The 20,831-nt window shown below is 46.7% G+C and overlaps 1 protein-coding gene across 1 annotated transcript; it reads left to right on the top strand.

Annotated features, from left to right (window-relative positions):
* The first annotated feature begins 379 nt into the window (after window positions 1-379).
* On the top strand, window positions 380-4,138 carry LOC142302929 (olfactory receptor 5G9-like). The gene is made up of 2 exons (XM_075344032.1): window positions 380-415; window positions 3,221-4,138. The coding sequence occupies exons 1-2, from the start codon at window positions 380-382 to the stop codon at window positions 4,136-4,138; spliced, it is 954 nt and encodes a 317-aa protein (XP_075200147.1).
* The last annotated feature ends 16,693 nt before the right edge of the window (window positions 4,139-20,831 follow it).

Genomic DNA, 20,831 nt, shown 5'->3' with positions numbered 1-20,831 from the left:
GGGTCCATAGATGTAGATATATTCAATGTGACCAAGATTATTTCATGCACTGGTTGATACATCCATGTCCCCATTAGCAAAAAAGGGGGAACGGCAAAATTCCAAACGCAGACAGAATAAGCCTGTAGAAAAGGACAAACCAAAAAACAAGAGACAAACACCAACATAAATAAACACAGTTTTAAAACCAGGAACACTAAGGCAAGTGACTAAAACATCACAGATAAATGAGTCAAAGAAAACTGAGTCAGGTGGAAACGACCTCTTAAAACTAACGGAGCCAGACCTCACAAAAAGGGGGCGAAGGACAACTTCTCATTAAGTCCCCCAGGTGTCATGGTGCCCAAAATGACAATCCATCTGCATTCAAGGCGCGACAATGCCTGCTGGTAGTTGCCGCCCCTTGAACCAAGATGTAATTTGTCAATAGCCTTCACTCTAAAAGTGATTTCTGAGACTGTTGTTCAGGCTACTGAGCATGCTCAGGAACTTAGTGCATCAGAGGCTAGGTCCGGTAAGGACCTCACTGGGCATGTCCATGAGGTGGCAGGCCCTGATAGGGCACAGGGCATCAGGTGTCCTGATGACGTGGCCACTCCGAACTGGCTCACGGAGGCCCGCCCCTATGACCTGGCACTTCACCATTGGTCATCAGATGATGACTGGTGAGGTGTTTGGGGCGTGGCCATTATAAGGTCATCACAGATGTGGCTGTAGCGGATAGGCCGCTGGTGATGTCACTGGTGACATGGCACTCCACTATTGGCTCCAGGAGATGCCATTGTGGTCCACCCTGGGTTTGGGACAGACCCAGGTTATAAAAGGGGCTGGAGACAACATGGAGGTGCTAAGTCTTCACTTAAAGTTCATGGTGGCATAAGCTTTGTTGGAAGCGGTAGGTAGGGCTGGGTGAACGCTGCCTGTCAAGCCAACATTCGTGGCTCAGAATGTCAGGGTCAGGTGCTGTGCTTCCTTTCTGGCATTCCTGTTGTGCTATAGCAGTCCAGTGGCATTAACTGGACTGCGACTGCTGTGTCACCTGTTCGTTTGTGCCTCCTATAAACACAGACAGCATACCTGCTACGTTACTTGTCCGGTTGTGTCCTCTATGCACACAGACAGCATACCTGCTGCGTTACTTGTCCTGTTGTGTCCTCTACACACACGGACAGCATAGCTGCTGCGTCACCTGTCCGAGAGTGTCCTCTACGCACATGCACAGCGTATTCCAGATCCCTTGTGGAGTTAACAGGGTGATCCTGGATTGCGTGTGTGAACCCTATTTCCCTCCTCGGCTTTCCAGTCAAATGCTACTGGTGTGACTACCTGGTCTGACGTGTCCTTCACACACGTGGCCAGTCGAGTGGTGACCAGAAACTCTAATCGGAGGACCACTCGGCTTGACATGTCTTACACAGGTGGCCAACAGGGCACTCTCGCAGCGGTCTTCTCGGTCAATGCTAACTGGTTACCATCCGGCCTGACGTGTTCCCTAACCAAGTGGTCAGAGTAGTGCCCGCTCCATCGAAATGCTAACTGGGTTGTCGTCCGGTTTGACGTGACCCTACATATGTGACCGGTTCCCAGGTCTCCTGGGTTATCTCTGAGTCATCAGCTCTGTATTCTCTGCCTATCCTTTTGGTTTCCAGCAGCTGCTTTTCCATCTGGGAGCATGGTGGACCCTGACTGGCGATTGGGAATACACAACCTTATCCTAATCTGCCAGTCCACCCGTAACAGCATGTCAATTTTTTAAGCAATTTTGCAGCGGTTTTTTACAATTGAAAGCAATAGGATTGCAAAAGTGAAGTAAAAATGTTACTTATGAACATAGCCTAAAGTTGTGGAGGCATTTTTTTCTCTCTTTCTATATTTGCTTTATATATAAGTAGCAATACAGCATGGATTGCTTCCTAACTTTTTTTTGGTATGTCTTATCTTCAGTCTGTATAAGTGGTGTAATACTCTGACAACATTGTTCCCAGCAGCGATATGGGAATTAAAGATACATCCAGGAGTGTTCCCCATGCTGTTCCCCTTCCATTTGAGCACTCTTTCTATCCATTTAAACAATTTTTCCGCCCCCCCCCAGACCTCCAGGGAGGGTCTACAGAAAAACTGCTCAAGTTTCCTTTTGACTTCCATTGCACTCGTTTCTTGAGACCAGCTCTTGAGTAGTCAGATTAATTTGATTTGAGTACTGAGCCCCCAAGCATTTTACCCCTCATTATTACTCTCTAAATACTTTAATCTACACAATGTTGTCATGTGTAACCAAAATGTATGTTTACATCTTATTTATGAAATAATTGACTCCAAGATTAAATTGTAACCTAATTATTTTCACATTCCTTTATTGCACACTGGAGAATAACGAGAATATCAGACACATATCCCTGGAGATTTTCTTCCTGCCTCCATATTATATATATAAGGATCTGACGTTAATGCTTTGTATTCTCGTGTCTGGTGGCCACGTTAAGCTGACTATGCCGATGTCTAAAATTGTCACTATTCACTTAAGGGATTCAACTGAGAAGAGAACTGAGGAAAAAGAGGAGAAAAAGCAAAATGAAAAAAATATCCAATGTGCGAATCTTTAGATACTTTGTAACATGAATAAGAACAATTCTAAACAAAACCTGTCTCTCATGTAAATTTATATCAAAATGAGTTTAACTGTTTCTTATTTTTCTTTTCTTTTTCTTAACTATTCAAGGGTTTAAAGTTAAAATTGTGATCATTAATATTTAAAGTAGAAATAGTGTAGAATGCTATTCTTACCGTAAGGCAAATCTTATACATTGTTTATGCTTAGAATCTCCAGCCAAGGAAAGTCTAAAATCTCATTGACTCCAATCATCACTGCCAAGTGTGTCGTGTAAATGCCATGTAATGTACTGACCAGGACCTGAGATGGTCACATACTAACTAGGGATGATAGAATACTTCGATTATTCGGCTTCGCGAATATTTTCCGGATACCTTGCCGCTATTCGACTATTCGATGCATAATGTAAGTCTATGGGAAGCCCGAATAATTCTGAATAGTTGTTATTTGGGTTTCCCATAGACTTACATTGCGCATCAAATATTCTCGAATAGTCGAATAGTGGCGAGGTATTCGAAAAATATTCGTGAAGCCGAATAATCGAAGTATTTGATTATGCCCAATACTAACCTGTTTTCTTACAGCATCTACTTTATGTTCTACCCATAGGAGAATAACCTGACTGCGGTAACTGAGTTTTTCCTCATAGGATTTCAAGCAAGCAAATATTTAAGAACTTTTCTGTTTTGTCTCCTTCTGGTGGTTTACTGTGGGACAATATGTGGAAACCTCCTGATCATCGCCCTGGTGTCCACCAGCAAGAACCTCCACACTCCGATGTACTTCTTCATCTCACAACTGTCCATCGGGGACCTCTTATTAACAAGTGTTATTGTGCCCAATATGCTCCAAATTCTCCTCAATAATGGGATGACCATTACTTTTATTGACTGTATCGCTCAGCTTTATTTTTTTGGAGTCTCAGAAGCATTTGATTGCCTTATCCTTGCGCTCATGTCTTATGACCGATATGTGGCCATCTGTAATCCTCTTCGTTACACCTCTATCATGACTAGTACCTCATGTGTGGTACTGACCTTCTTATGTTGGATGTCTGGATTTTCCCTTAATTTATTTTCCAACATATCTACAGCAAAACTAAACTTTTGTGGTCCAAATATCATTGACCACTTATTCTGTGACCCTCTTCCTTTACTAGAACTTGCCTGTTCAGACACCTTTATTGTTCACTTGATTATTTTTTTAATTGGCATTCCTTGTGTCTTTTTTCCAACTGCAGTAATAGTAATATCTTATACTTATATTGTTGTGACAGTCTTAAGAATTCCATCCAGTACCGGTAGACAGAAAGCCTTCTCCACCTGCAGCTCCCACCTCACTGTGGTCTCCATATTCTACGGGACTCTGTTCAGTGTTTATGTCGTCCCAACAAAAGTACAATCCGCAATCATCACTAAAATTCTCTCATTGCTCTATACTGTGTTTACTCCCTTGTTCAACCCTATAATATACAGTCTGAAAAATAAAGACATTAGGAAAGCTGTGCAAAATACCTTTCATAAATGAGTAATCTTGTAAATATCCAGTGACAGCGTTGTCCAAAAAAGTTGGAAGGTGATAATACCCAACTGGGTAAAAAAATAATTTTATTCAAAAAATATTTGAAATATCTGTCGATATTCTGTAAAAAAGATATTTATGGCTAAGAACCAGGGAGTTCAAAGGTTAGAAATGTATAATGTGCTGACAAGCAAAAGGGTAACAATGGTCTGAACTTTACTTAATTGTCATTTGCCAATTTCTCCATCTATCTCGCCGTATGCTTTGGGTTGTTGTCTTGCTGGAACACTATGTCTTCCTTTTCATAGCCATACTACTTGAGTGTATAAAGCAGTTTGTCTTGTATACTCCCATTTAGTGCAGCTCAGCATTGAAACCTCCATGGATCCTGGTCAAATGTCCAACTGCTTTGGCTGTGAAACACCCCTATATCATTAGGCTTCCTAAACCAAACTTGACAGTTGTTTCATTTTCTCTATCTGTTAGCCCCTTTTTCTCTTGTTTCTTCCCAACTCATTTTCACCCATCAAAGCCGTCTATTGATTTTCATCACATCCTTCCAAATCACCCATTTTCCATCTTCTGTTGACTTTTCATACTTTTTTACAAACTCGAGCCAACACTTTTGATGAAAATTTTAAAGGAACGGTTTCTTCACTTTCTTTTTGGCCACCATTTTAGACTTGTGTAATGTGTGTCCCCTGGTGCTTGAATGGACATCTGTGATCTCACTATTATGGAGCATACAAGCTGCCTCCACTGCTGTGCGTATCGGGCTAGAATTGATGCACCTCGTGATGAGCCAACTTGTTAACTCCAATAATTGGTCTTGACATCCACCTGATGGCTTTTCATTTGATGAATGGACTTCATTTTATATTGTTCCAACTGTCATGGCACTCACATGATGCAGTTGGGCAATTTTCTTGGCTGTGAGACTGCAATCAATGAGCTGGGTGATACTTTTTCTCTCTTCTTGAGAAATGTTTTTTATGGCTGCTCTTCAGTTGCAACCAATGTTCTTTTGCTTGGGAATGAATATAATAAAACACTGAGCTATTAGGAAATATGAGAAGAGGTTATATTTGTAGAATAAGTGTAGAACTTTTTTTCCAGGAATCATAGGTATGAAGAAAATGACCACAGAATCAGCTGCTATGCCGGATGAACTTTATTCAGACTTCAGTGCAGGGTAAAAACAGCGGCGGGAGGAGACCTGGATACCGGCCCCTCACTGAGGACGACGGCCGTTTCGCCTGTAATTAGGCTTCTTCGGGTCCACCGTGGCAGCTGATTCTGTGGTCATTTTCTTCATACCTACGATGACTGGGATGCTTCTCCTCATTTAACCAGCATGCTGCACCCAGAGTTATACCAGTGCTGGTGCCACATCTTCCTGGATGTGAGTTTATAATTGGGTAACAGAAACGCACAAGTGGTGCAGGACTCACCCTTCTCTATATGTTCTTTTTTCCATGACCAGTAGCAAAACAGTGACATGACAAGGATCTCTATAACTAATCATATGCTAAATAGTTGCAAGACAAATTTGTGTATGAGAAGCCAAGATGATTGTCTATAACATGAAGGTCATCTCATGTTCAAAGCTATAGTGGATGGTGAGATATTGAGCCTTAAATTCAAAAGATCAAAACATTGTTACCCTTTTGCTCGTCAGTGTAACTCCCATGTCTTATAGACCTTTTGCCTAATAATTAATAATTTTATTGAATATACACTGATGAAGATTTTTATCAATTTTTAAATAAACACTGATCTGATCAAATCACATGTGCTAGCTCCTTCAAAACCTGGACTGACTCCACTAGTGCTCATGTGCACCGTGTTTCATGTGATTGCTAGCCAATAAGATGTTGAGCTGAATAAATGTTATCTTCTTTGTGGGAGAGTCAGACAAAAATAATTGACCCACATCAATATATATATATATATATATATATATATATATATCGTTTATTTTTTAACAGATATTAAACAACATTAATGAGAAATTATTGAGGCTCTGGGCTTTTCTTTTTGCTATGTGTCATCTCTAGCAATCCCCTACAGAATGAATGGAATATGGGTGTGCATGTAATCGGACTGTCACTTCCAAATGGATCATTTTACTGACCTTTACTCATTATCTGCTCCCAGTAAGTGTTCACTCATTAATCAGCTAATTATCAGATATCCTAAGGTAATAACTTTCTTGCTGGATTACTATGTGCTTTCCTGATATGTTTGACATCTAGTAAGTCGCAAACCCTTCCTCCAATAAATTCCATCACTTCTAAAGGCCCAGTCACACACAACGACTTACCAGCGATCCCGAAAACGATGCGACCTGATAGGGATCACAGGTAAGTCGCTGGGAGGTCGCAGGTGAGATGTCACACAGTCAGATCTTACCAGCAATGCAGGAACAACACAGGTCGCAGTAGCGACCTGTGTAATGATCTCAGCAGTCACTGTGACCCTGTCACACAGTGTCAAACACAGCGATGTGTCCTGCCCAGCAGGACATCGCCTTTGAAGAAAATGGCCTGGACCATTCTGCAATGACTAGAGATCTCACAGCAGGGGCCTGATCGCTGGTAGGTGTCACACATAACAAGATCGCTAACGGGATCGCTACTGCGTCACGGAAACCATGACTCAGCTGCGATCTCGTTATGTGTGACGGTACCTTGAGTCATGGCCAATCCAGGTAAGCGTAAACTGTGTACATCCATATCTGTTACCTGATTTTGTTGCAGTGATGGAAATGCGTGATGATCAGCCAATACTGTGCTTGGGTGCTTGGTACTCATAATGAGTAATGATGAGCGAGTGTGCTCGGCACTGCTCGGTACTCAATGGAGCATTGGGTTACTCTGGTATGCTTGGTGCTCGGCTGTGTAATTCCTGAAATATTGAACACAAAGCACAGGCTCACTTCAGTGAATGATGCAAGTAGGCACCCCACTGAGAGCCACTTGTAGTCTCTGAATGGCTCTTACTAGAGGTAAAAATGTTTTCGGATGTAGTGTCAAGAAAAATATATCTATCTTCCCTCCCCTGGAAATGCTTGGTTTATAGCTGTACGTGGGCGGAAGGCCGTGCTGCCTAATTATTGAATTATACTCAGCACTCAAGTTAAGCCCATGTCATGGTGTCCTTTTCCCATATCACACAATCAACAGAGTGAGAGATGGCTGTACAATCCAAGGAACATTTATTTCAAGCAAAATCAGACGGTCCATAAAATAATCCACCACACAGAGGGTAAAATAGTCCAGAATCATGGATATAGTCCAGTAAGCAATACATGTCCAGGTCTCTCTGGAAAGCCTCAGCTTCTTCCACATAGGATGAATCTTCCTGTTTCTCTCTTGAAGTTCTCAGACAGACTGAAAAATCTCCCAGGTAAACAGAGAGTTTGGTGGATCTCAGACCCCCCTTCACCAGACATAGGGACAAAAGCCCAGCAGGGGGTGATTAACCTGCCAACAGGACAATGTACACAGAATGGACAGAGCACCACACCTAAAATACAAACCTACACAAAATAATACACAACCCCCCATATTCCACCATCACACAGGATTACCAGCTAACAAAGCAAATATGATTATGTGATATGGTCCCAGTTATATGTCCCATCATTGCTGATTGGAATGTCTTTGATGGGTATTGTTAGTATGATGTGTCACTGTCAGGACAATGTATTTCATAAATTAAAAGATTCCTTAACCAAATCCAAGAAAAGGTATGGGTTGACACATTGTCATCTTAAATGCCATATTTTTAGATAGCTAAGCCTTCTATTTCAAGACTGATTTTTTGCCCCACTGAAGCCAGCTAACAAATTTCTTGCCAACATTATACATTATGACAACTGTACAGTGCTCACTGAACTCATAAGCCAAAGACTAGTCCTGATTCATAGAAGCTTTCAGGAATATGGCTCAAAAATCTTTGAGAAGTTTATAATATTTTTTGTCCATAGCACAGATGTACTAAGATATTGAGACATTTTTCATTTTCCCACAATATGTTGCAAAAATCCAACAAAGTGAGCAAATCTGGGAAGGGACAGGGGTGTGACAGAGCGTGGCCAGCCCCCATCATCAAACTCATAAAGATCAGTGGCTCTTTGACCTGGAGTTAGGTTTGTGTGGTGGCAAACAGAGGCACACTCTATTCACATCTAGCCTGATTCATTAATAGGTGTACACAGGGCCAGATTATAGGCGGGGCAGGCGGGGCTCCAGCCCCGGGGCCCCCACCAAAAGGGCTTCTAAGTGGGCCCCCACCACCAGGGCCATACTTGCCACTAGGCACCTGTCAGCATTTTTTTTTCTTCTTCACACCCTCTCGCCCTCCATAAAGACAGTCTAATAAATCAGCTGTGTTTTCAAGGAGGGAGTGGGGGGGCGTGGGCGGTGCACCACAATTTATTTGCATCTGCGTCTTTAAGGGCACAGGACGCTGATTGACCCCGGAAGTATCAGCGCTTATACTTCCGGGGTCAGAGGTGTGCCAATGAGCTCCATGCTATGTGCTGCAGCCGTCATGGGCATACCCAGCGAGGGGCAGCTGCCCCCCCCTAGAAGCAGGGGCACGGTGTAGTGGGCCGCCGTATGTGCAGCCGCACTCCTCAGCAGTGTGTGCATGCATGCCCAACCGACTAGCTGCAGCAGGAGCAGGAGGCAGCGCTGTGCTGCGCCGGCTCTGCCGTGTGCTTTGTGTCCGGCATGTACACACTGCTGAGGAGTGGGACAGAGCCGGTGCCGGTAAATGCAGCAGCTTCCTCCTTCCTATTCAAATGTATTTGCGTCTTTCAGACGTAAATATATTTGAACAGTGCACCGGGACTGGGCCCCGCCTCCGACGTGCAGCAACGTGATGAGATCAGGACCTTGCTGACGTCATCACAGTGCTACGGGCGCCACACAGGGGACATCAGGAAGTGGTAAGCGCTCCATGGAGGAGCTGAAGAGACAGGTGTAATTAATGGGGATGAGTGGGGAAACGCTGAGGACACATAACGGGGAACATTTGTGAAGGAAGTGGAACACAGCTTTGTGACAGGCAGAGGAGGATCACTGTATTCCCAGGGAGGGGGGAGGCAGGAGTGTGTAGGGAAGGGGCAGTGTAATTTGTGTGTGTAGGGGGTAATAAGGGTTGCATTATATTGTGTGTGGGGGGAGGGGTAATGGAGGGTGCATTGTATTAAGTGTGGGAAGGGGTAATGGGGGGGTGCATTGTGTGTGTGTGTGTGTGTAGGGGGTGATGGGGGGGTGCATTGTGTGTGTGTGTGTGTGTGTAGGGGGTGATTGGGGGTGCATTGTGTGTGTGTAGGGGGTGATGGGGGGTGCATTGTGTGTGTGTGTGTGTGTCAGAGCCAGGGCCAGATTAAGGTTGGTGGGGGCCCCTGGGCAGAAAATCTGGTGGGGGCCCCATAACGTTAACATTTTTAGCCATAACAGTAGAGCGCGAACCGTAGCATTTAGATATAAATCCAATGAACATTTATCTTATCCTGTTCTGCCACATTCAGATTTACAGTACTACAATACAGATACAGTCCAGGATCACTCACATCCGTCACTTATACACAGAAAGTAGAGTTAGGCTATGTGCGCACGTTGCGTTTGTCTCTGCAGAAATTTCTGCAGCAATTTGAACAGCACACATGCGCTTCAAATCGCTACAGAAAGAGTCCGTAATGAAAAGCCAATTTCATGCGCTCTGAGTGCAGCCCCTCCCATAGACAGAGCAGGGGCTGCATCCAAAGCACATGAAAGAAGTGACACGTCAAATTCTTAGAGCGCAGCGCTTCAGGCAGCAGCCGAATCACTGCGCTCTAATACACCACGTGCACACGGCTCCTGCATAATCTTCATAGATTGTGCTGGGGACACAGGACGCATGCAGTTACGCTGCGGTGCAGATCGCAGCGTAACTGCATGCAAATACGCAACGTGCGTACAGAACCTTACTCACATACTTTTTATTGATCCCAATGTTAAGGCAGCCAGGGCCGGCTCCAGGTCTTTGTGGCCTCCGGGTGAAAGAGTCTCAGTGGACCCCATCCACACACAGACACGCACATACACACACAGGCATACGTATATATACATATTTGAAGACAAATTCAGAAAAATACACATAAACAGACAAATATATGCACAGTCATATACACTGACATACATGCAGACACAGACGCATTAGGGCTTGTGCGCACGTTGCGTAATTCCATGCATTTACACTGCGTATAGCACTACAGTGTAAATGCATGCGTCCTGCGTCCCCAGCACAATCTATATAGATTGTGCATGCCACGTGCGCACGTTGCTTTTATGAACGCAGCGATTTGGGTGCTAAAATGTTGACCCAAATCTGTGAGTTCATAAAATGAGCATGTCAATTATTCCGTGTGCTATGGATGCAGCTCCCACTCTGTCTATGGTGGGGGCAGCAGCCAGAGCGCATGAAATCGGCATTTTTTGTAAAGAAAAACTGCATCCATTATGCAGTGTTTCTGCAGCGATTTGACGCGCACATGTGCTGTCAAATCACTGCAGAATATTCAGCAGTTACGTGCGCATGAGCCCTTACAGGTATTAATATGGGGAAATCGCCAGCAGCCTCACTCACCTCTCCCGCTTGTTTCCGTCTAGCTCCTTTAGGACATGTGGCTGTGTTTCACGATGGCTGTCACTAACAGACATGACTGCATACTGACAGCACTGCTGTATATACATCACAGGAGGAGCTGGGGGCTACAATATATACGTTACAGGAGGGGCAGGGGGCATAGACGTTACTGGAGTGGCAAACAGCTCTGGTGGTGTACTCATTACTGGGATAGGTGACATAGCGCTCTGGGGGACCCATATAGTTCTGGGGTGCTGCACAGACTGGTTCTTACACACACAGCTCTGACACACACACACACACAGCTCTGACACACACACACACAGCTCTGACACACACACACAGCTCTGACACACACACACAGCTCTGACACACACACACAGCTCTGATACACACACACACACACAGCTCTGACACACACACACACACACACACAGCTCTGACACACACACAGCTCTGACACACACACACACACAGCTCTGACACACACACACAGCTCTGACACACACACACAGCTCTGACACACACACATCTGACACACACACATCTCTGACACACACACATCTCTGACACACATACACACACACAGCTCTGACACACACACACACAGCTCTGACACACAAACGTCTCTGACACACACACATCTCTGACACACACACATCTCTGACACACATACAGCTCTGACACACACACACACACACACATACACACACACAGCTCTGACACACACACACATCTCTGACACACACACATCTCTGACACAGATACACACAGCTCTGACACACACACACAGCTCTGACACACACACGTCTGACACACACACATCTCTGACACACACACATCTCTGACACACATATACACACACAGCTCTGACACACATACACAGCTCTGACACACACACAGCTCTGACACACACACAGCTCTGACACACACACACAGCTCTGACACACACAGCTCTGACACACACACACAGCTCTGACACACACACACAGCTCTGACACACACACAGCTCTGACACACACACACAGCTCTGACACACACTCACAGCTCTGACACACACATTGCACCCACCCATCACCCCCCCCACACACACACACACAATGCACCCCCCTTTACCGCCTACACACACACACACACACACAATGCACCCCCCATCACCCCTACACACACACACAAAATGCACCCCCCATCACCCCCTACACACACACACACAATGCACCCCCCTTTACCTCTACACACACACACAATGCACCCCCCATCACCCCCTACACACACACACAAACACACAATGCATCCCCAATCACCCCTTACACACACACACACAATGCACCCCCCATCACCCCCTACACACACAATGCACCCATCACCCCCTACAAACACACACACACACACACACACACACAATGCACTCCCCATCACCCCCTACACACACACACACACACACACACACTCAAATACAATGCACCCACCATTCCTCCCTACACACACACAAATACAATGCACCCCCCATAACTCCCCCCACACAAAACACACATACAATGCACCCACCCATCACCCCCTACACACACACACACACACACAATGCACCCACCCATCACCCCCTACACACACAAAATGCATCTCCCCATCACCCCCCACACACACAATGCATCCCCCCATCACCCCCCCCACACACACACACACACAATGCACCCCCCCATTACCCCTCCCCCCACACACAATACAATGCAACCCTCATCACCCCCTACACACACAAATCACACTGCCCCATCCCTACACACTCCTGCCTCCCCCCTCCCCCCTCGGAATACAGTACTCCTCCTCTGCCTGCCACAAAGCTGTGTTCCACTTCCTTCACAGATGTTCCCCGTTCTGTGTCCTCAGCCCCTCCCCACTCATCATCATTAATTAAACCTGTCTCTTCGGCTCCTTCATGGAGCGCTTACCATCTGATGTCCCGTGTGCCGGCGCCCGCAGCACTGTGATGACGTCAGCAAGGTGCTGATCTCATCACGTTGCTGCACGTCGGGGGCGGGGCCCAGTCCCGGCGCGCTGTTCAAATGTATTTACGTCTGAAAGACGCAAATACATTTGAATAGGAAGAAGGACGAAGCTGCGAGCACCGGCTCCGCTGCGCTCCTCTGCATTGTGTGCATGCCGGACACACAGCAGAGCCGGCACAGCACAGCGCTGCCTCCTGCTCCTGCTGCATGCTAGTGTGTCGGGCCTGCAGGTGCCCCCCGCCCCTCGCTGGGTACGCCCATGACGGCCGCAGCACATAGGAAGCTCATTGGCACACCTCTGACCCCGCAAGCACTGGTACTTCCGGGGTCATTCAGCGTCCTGTGCCCGCAGTTTGTTTTTGCGTCTTAAAGACGCAGATACAAATAAATGCCGGTGCACCGCCCCACTCCCCCCCCCTCCGAAAACACAGCTGATTTATTAGACTGTCTTTACGGAGGGGGAGAGGGTGTGAAGAAAAAAAAAAATGCTGACAAGTATGGCCCTGGTGGTGGGGGCCCCCTTAGAAGCTCTTTTGGTGGGGGCCCCTGGGCTGGAGCCCCGCCTGCCCCGCCTATAATCTGGCCCTGGTCAGAGCTGTGTGTGTGTGTCAGAGCTGTGTGTGTCAGAGTGTTACGGTTGCTGTGGCTCTGGAGACTATGTCCGGATTTCTTGCTACTGCACATGTGCAAGCGCTGGAGACTAAGTTCTATCTTGGAGCCATTGCACATGTGCAGGTGACATCATCGCTGACACGAGGTCACATGTCTCTGACACCTTCTAAGCTGATTGGCCGCTGGTCATGTGCTTATGACACGTGGTCACATGTCTCTGACACCTTCTATGCCGATTGGTCGCTGGTCATGTGCTTGTTACGCTTTGCTCGGTGATAGGCCAGCGTGATGTCATTTCTGTCGTTCTGGCAGCGGATTGGCCCTGGTGTCCTCCATCTTGGATGAGGCACAAAGTCTATATAAGACCCTGACGCACGCCACCCGGCGCTCAGTCCTCTTGGTTCATGCATGAGGGTAGACGCCCTGTGCACGTTTCTCTAGGCATCTCTCTGTCTATGCTAGGTGAGCGCTACCGGCAGGGTAGCGTTCTTATACCTTACAGCTTCGTCTGCAGTCCGTATCCTTACCTTTTAGTGGAGCGGACATAGGCAGGTGCCTGAGGCACATGGTCCGGCTGGGCCTTGTGATTCTACTCGTAAGTGGACGTTGCCGCTAGGGTAACGTTCCTTATACTGCGTCTGGCAGTTGTTCGTATCCTCGCACACTAGGGGAGCGAACAGAGGTAGGAGCTTTGTGCGGCTTATGCTGCTGTCCGTCTCTTTTGCACCACTAGAAGAGCGGACCTAGGCAGGTGCCATATCTGATGGTTCGTGTCCTCGCACACTAGTGGAGCGAACGCAGGTAGGACCTTTGTGCGGCTTACGCTGCTGTCCGTCTCCTGGCACCACTAGAGGAACGGACCTAGGTAGGTGCCATTTCACACTCACTGCTTGTGTCTCTGTGATCTTTGACAGAGACCATTCCACACACCCTCCAAGTATGGGAGGAAATGCTTTATTTTCTAATTATATTCCTCTCTGAGTTTAACAGAGGTATTGCACTCTGCACTGGTGCTATTATTATTTACAGTGGCACACTTATATACCCCTTATCATCTGCCGTAGTCTGCAGCAGAGTCTCTGCTTGGTGGACCCTGACTGTCTGATATTCCTTTAGATTTTATTATCAGACAGCCCCCCGTAACACAGAGCTGTGTGTGTGTGTGTGTGTGTGTGTGTGTGTCAGAGCTATATGGGTCCCCCAGAGTGCTATGTCACCCATCCCAGTAATGAATACACCCCCAGAGCTGTTTGCCACTCCAGTAACGTCTATGCCCCCTGCCCCTCCTGTAATGTATATATTGTAGCCCCCAGCCCTTCCTGTGATGTATATACAGCAGTGCTGTCAGTGTGCAGTCATGTCTGTTAGTGACAGCCATCGTGAAACACAGCCACATGTCCTGAAAGAGCTGGATGGAAACAAGCGGGAGAGGTGAGTGAGGCTGCTGGCGACGTCCCCATATTAATACCTGTCAGGGCTCATGCGCACGTAACTGCTGAATATTCTGCAGCAATTTGACAGCACATGTGCGCGTCAAATTGCTGCAGAAATACTGCATAATGGATGCAGTTTTTCTGTACAAAAAAAGCCGATTTCATGCGCTCTGGCTGCTGCCCCCACCATAGATAGAGTGGGAGCTGCATCCATAGCGCACGGAATAATTGACATGATCATTTTATGAACGCACGGATTTGGGTCAACATTTTAGCACCCAAATCGCTGCGTTCATAAAAGCAACGTGTGCACGTATCATGCACAATCTTCATAGACTGTGCAGGGGACGCATGACGCATGCATTTATGCTGAAGTGCTATACGCAGCATAAATGCATGGAATTACGCAACGTGCACACGAGCCCTAATGCGTCTGTGTCTGCATGAATGTCAGTGTATATGACTGTGCATATATTTGTCTGTTTATATGTAGTTTTCTGAATTTGTCTTCAAATATGTATATGTATGTATGCCTGTATGTGTATGTGCGTGTCTGTGTGTGGATGGGATCCACTGAGACTCTTTCACCCGGAGGCCACAAAAACCTGATGCTGGCCCTGGCTGCCTTAACATTGGGATCAATAAAAAATATGTGAGCAACTCTACTTTCTGTGTATAAGTGATGGCTGTGAGTGATCCTGGACTGTGTCTATATTGTACTGTGTATAAGTGACAGCTGTGAGTGATCCTGGACTGTGTCTATATTGTACTGTGTATAAGTGACGGCTGTGAGTTACCCTGGACTGTATCTGTATTGTAGTACTGTACATCTGAATGTGGCAGAACAGGATAAGATAAATGTTCATTGGATTTATATCTAAATGTACAGTTCGCGCTCTACTGTTATGGCTAAAAATGTTAACGTTATGGGGCCCCCACCAGATTTTCTGCCCAGGGGCCCCCACCCTGGCCCTGGGTGTACGCCTCTTAATAAAATAGGCACTTTGCTCACCATCCTGGCCCCTCATCAAGAACAGCATAGCCAAAGCCAGTCTTCATGAATTGGGATTTTTCTTTCTTAGGCGCTGAAAGTAACAGTTTTCAAAATGATAGTTTTACATACAGTAAATTTCAAATCATTTTCTTAAGATCACTGATATAATTTAGTGGGTTAATCTGATCTGCAGAGCAACAAAGCTTACAAAGGACATAGTAAATGTTAAGCCAGGATTACACGGTGCTATATATTTAACGATATGTCGTCGGGGTCACGTCATTAGTGACGCACATCCGGCATCATTAAAGATGTCGTACCGTGTGACACCTCCGAACGACTGTGAACGAGCACAAATACTCACCTTATCATTGATCGTTAACACGTCACTCATTTTCATAAAGTCGGTCACATTCCTGGATGCAGGTTGTTCGTTGTTCCTGAGGCAGCACAAATCGCTATATGTAACACCCCGGGAATGACAAATGTGGTGCCCTGGACAAGCCAGGACGTCACAGGTACTGCAACAACACACCCCACACCCCGGCTAGGCACATCAAAGTCAGACAAAAATCCTTGTTGCCTCCCTCCAGGAGCTGATGTCCACACCAGGGGTAGGAGCCAGGTGGTTGGCCCCACCCACCGAGGAGTTCACATTCCTGGAGGCGGGAAAAGGAAGAGAGAGTAGTTCAGTTCAGTTGGAGAGTTGAAGAGTGAAGAGGTAGTGGAGCAGACTGACCGTGTCTGGGTGTGTGGCCCGGGCACATACAGCAAGGTTGGCAGACGGTGGTGACCGTCTGCAGGAGGGGCTGATTGACGTGAACCGTAAGGACCAGGGACGGGCGGTGGCCCGCCGGTACCGGATCGGGGAGTGAATAGAAGCCAGCACCATTCGGCAGGGCCTACGGACCCCGACCAGGCTTGGAGTCGCCGTAAAACTGGTCAAATCCGTTAGCGAAGGGAACCTCCGGGGTTTCCCAGCAGTCAAGACCCGATTGAAGGCAACCGCTCAAACCGTGAAGGGAAGTACAGTCACCGCCAAAGCTACAGTTCCCAGGGCCAGAGCCTGCGGGCAAAAGTGGCTCCCTCAGCATCCATCCAAGCTGGGGAGTGGGTTACCGGTGGGAAGCCACCAGAACCAAGAACATAACACAGGTGCAGGGAAAGGCAGTCACCGCCAACCTACCGGGAGAAGAACCAACGCAGCCGTCTGTGGGACCCGGCCCGCCGGTACCGGATCGGGGAGCGAAGAGAAGCCAGCACCATTCGGCAGGGCCTACGGACCCCGACCAGGCTTGGAGTCACCGTAAAACCGGTCAAATCCGTTAGCGAAGGGAACCTCCGGGGTTTCCCAGCAGTCAAGACCCGATTGAAGGCAACCGCTCAAACCGTGAAGGGAAATACAGTCACTGACAAGGCTAGAGTTCCCAGGGCCAGAGCCTGCAGGCAAAAGTGGCTCCCTCAGCATCCATCCAAGCTGAGGAGCGGGTTACCGGTGGGAAGCCACCAGAACCGAGAACATAACACAGGTGCAGGGAAAGGCAGTCACCGCCAACCTACCGGGAGAAGAACCACCGCAGCCATCTGTGGGACCCGTCCATCCAGCCGTTTGTTTTACCGGAGACTTTGCATTCATCATTGGCTGAGTGAGTACCACCACGCCGTGCGCCACCGCGCTGCCCCCGCGACCCTGCACCTAACCAGGCCCCGTAACCCACCTGCCATTCCTCCCTCACCGGGCCCCGGGGCAACCAACCCCCTACCCATGGAGGGGAAGAACAACATCTAAGCTGCTCCCTGTCATCGCTCCCGGGATCCCCGTCCAGAGCAGCGGTGTTGTCACAACCTCACCACAACCGTGGGTGGCGTCACGGACAATAAATCCCCAAAACCATTCCCCTTTTCACTCACGGGCGAGGAGCGCCGCTCGAGTCCCCGGATCCAGCCCACCGCTCGATCCACCGAGCAGCAGCAGTGCCGGACCCGAGCGTGGTGAGCGCAGCGTCCCCTCCCCACCCGCGACACAAACACAACTTACCTGCGTCCCACCGGCAATGCGGAAGGAAGGAGGTGGGTGGGATGTTACATCCCGCTCATCTCCGCCCCTGCGCTTTGATTGGGCGGCCGCTGTGTGACGTTGCTGTGACGTCAAACATCCCTCCCCCTTCAGGAAGAGGATGTTCGCCGCCCACAGTGAAGTTGTTTGGAAGGTAAATACATATGACGGGGGTTACCGACTTTGTGCGACACGGCAAAAAATTGCCCGTGACACACAAACGATGGGGCGGGTACGATCGCACATGTGATAGTACGTTAAATAGACGCGTGTAACGGGGCCTTTAGTTAAAGAGATTGTCCACTACCGTTACATTGTTGGCCTCTCCTTAGGATAGGTAATCATTAGATAATCGTCTGGTGTCTGACACCTAGCACTCCAGCCAATCAGCTGTTCTTGGAGCTGCCCCATCCTCTGATAGTGGCTGTGGACTGGTACTGCACATCCGCCCCTTAGTGAATAGGAGGCAGATGTCCAGTAAGCAGCCGCGGATGCTATCAGATGACGGGACAGCTCTGAGAACAGCTGATCAGAGGGGGGTGCCGGACACCAGATGATCAGACACTGACCATCTATCCTAAGGATAGGCCAACAATGTAAAGATTGTGGATAATCTCTTTAAAAGGGAAAGATTAAAGTAATTTCAATTATTTAGCCATGAATAGAGATCTAAAGTGGATAGGATTAACTTGTACAAGTACACAAATGTCAAAAAAATATGGTCATGTGAAACCTCTAAAGCAGGCGTTACATACATTGGAAAGAAACAAACCTTTGATCTTCTTATGAGGGAATGCTTTTATTATTATAAGAACTATAATCAGTGGAATAATTCACCTCACAATGTGGAAAAAGGGTTACATGTATTTTATAGACCATAAACAATTAAATACCCATAAAAGAAGTACATTTTATTAATAATTTATTCAAACCTATCAAATCGAACAAACCATCAGACATACAAGGTGCATGAAGTGTGTGAGTGCCCCTTAGTGGAAAGGTATAGGAAGTTTTTTTTATAGGAATCTGAGGTAGGTGTATCTGATAGATAAATGTAGATATCTATCCCTAGTCTGTGTCCTACCTAACAATGGGGCTTTAAGTACCCTAGGTTTGTGGTGCCCCCATTCCTCGGCGGCTCGCCCTCACTGTTCCTCACTACTTCAATATAAATCCACCACCACCAGCAGCACTAGGAAGGAGGCATTTTCCTCCTATACCCATATGAGTGGGCCCTACGGGACATTGTGACCGGGCACAGTAACTATTTGAGGTTACATCATATGACAATTGGGATGCAATTTTGCTCCCAGCTGTCCTCTGTTCTATTCCCCTGATAAACCCCAGTTAATAGTGGGCGGAAATGCGTTGCGTGAACGATGGATGAATGATAACTGTATCTATACAATACCGGGCACAGTACTATCAATTTGTATAAAAGATGGGAGAATTCTGTTATCTGACAACTCCATTGTAGCCCAGGAGGACTACCAGCTAAAAGTAGGATACCCACTAAGATCACTGGGATGGTTTACTATACACCCCAATGTATTTTCTTCTAAAAAAATTTTGGTAGCGTCTGTTACTTTGAGCAGCTATTGTTTTTTTCTCTTATTATTACCAATATTATGGTCATGTCTTTAGAGGATTGTATCTCTTTATTCAATTCTATGATGGGGGTGGCACAGACCCCGAGACATTTGTCTGAGTCCCTGCTTTAGGATACAATAAATTTACTTGGTAGATTCAATTATACTGGTAAGAAAGTCTCCCAACTAGTAGTGCTTGTTTATTTGATGCCGTGTTTGGCAATTCTGTGCTGTGTTTCATTGCACCTTGCACTCTTTTATCTTGGAGGTGGATTTATATTGAGGTAGTTAGGAACAGTGAAGGCAAGCTGCCGTGGAATGGGGGCACCACAAACCTAGTGTGCTTAAAGCCCCATTCTTAGGTAGGACACAGATTAGGGATAGATATCTACATTTATCTATCAGATACACCTACGTCAGAGCCCTATAAAAAACTTCCTATACCTGTCTACTAAAGGCCACTTAACATGCACCGGTGACAGAGCTGCATAAAAGACAAGTTGGACAGGCGGGTTTGCCAGCTCTGTACTGATACGATAGTGATCCGGCTGTTAGTCAGTGTAGAGAGTTCAGTTACAGTTTTCTCCAGTATGCGTAGAGCAATGATTAATACCACACCAGCCTCTGTTACTGAAAGCCCAAGGCTGCTGGGGGGAATAAAGCTGATTTCCTTCCAATGGCGGGACTCTCAGAATGTTAATATCCTGCAGATAACCACAATATCAACAAGATAGTACTATGAATTTACATATTGAGCTTGCTTAAAAACAAAATCACGTACATGGTCGATGGGTGCTTACCACATTCTGCAAGATCTCCAATGTGCAAAATTGCACGATGACAATCTAATGCAATGTCACAATATCGCAGGCGGTTTTGATGTGGGTTTTTTTTTCCCAGGAGTAGATTGAGTGCATGAATATGATTTAAAAATGTAAAGACCAAATTTACATCTCCTGACCCAAACATGCAAAAAAAAAAATGGTTTTGAAGCCGTTTCAGTTCGGTTTTCAGCCAGAAGGTACAAATTTGGTGCTGAAATGTCTTCACCAGATTTCAGCACCACAGGAACATTGACCTAATTTTTGGAGACCTGTCCTGTGGTCTGACGTAACGAAAATTGAACTGTTTCACCATAATGGCCATCATTATATTTGGAGAAAAAAGGGAGACGTTTTTAAGCCTAAGAACACCATCCCAACTGTGACACAAGGGATTGTCAGCTTCATGTTGTTGGGCTGTATTGCTGCAGAAAGGACTGGTGCACTTCACAAAATAGATGGCATCATGAGGAAAATAGATTATGTGGCAATACTAAAGCAACATCTCAAGACATTAGTCAGGAACTTAAAGTTTGGGCAGAAATG

The sequence above is a fragment of the Anomaloglossus baeobatrachus genome, chromosome 4, assembly GCF_048569485.1.
Source record: "Anomaloglossus baeobatrachus isolate aAnoBae1 chromosome 4, aAnoBae1.hap1, whole genome shotgun sequence".
Taxonomy (NCBI): Eukaryota; Metazoa; Chordata; class Amphibia; order Anura; family Aromobatidae; genus Anomaloglossus; species Anomaloglossus baeobatrachus.
Note: the sequence above shows the minus strand (reverse complement) of the source record. Positions and strands in the feature narration are given on the sequence as shown.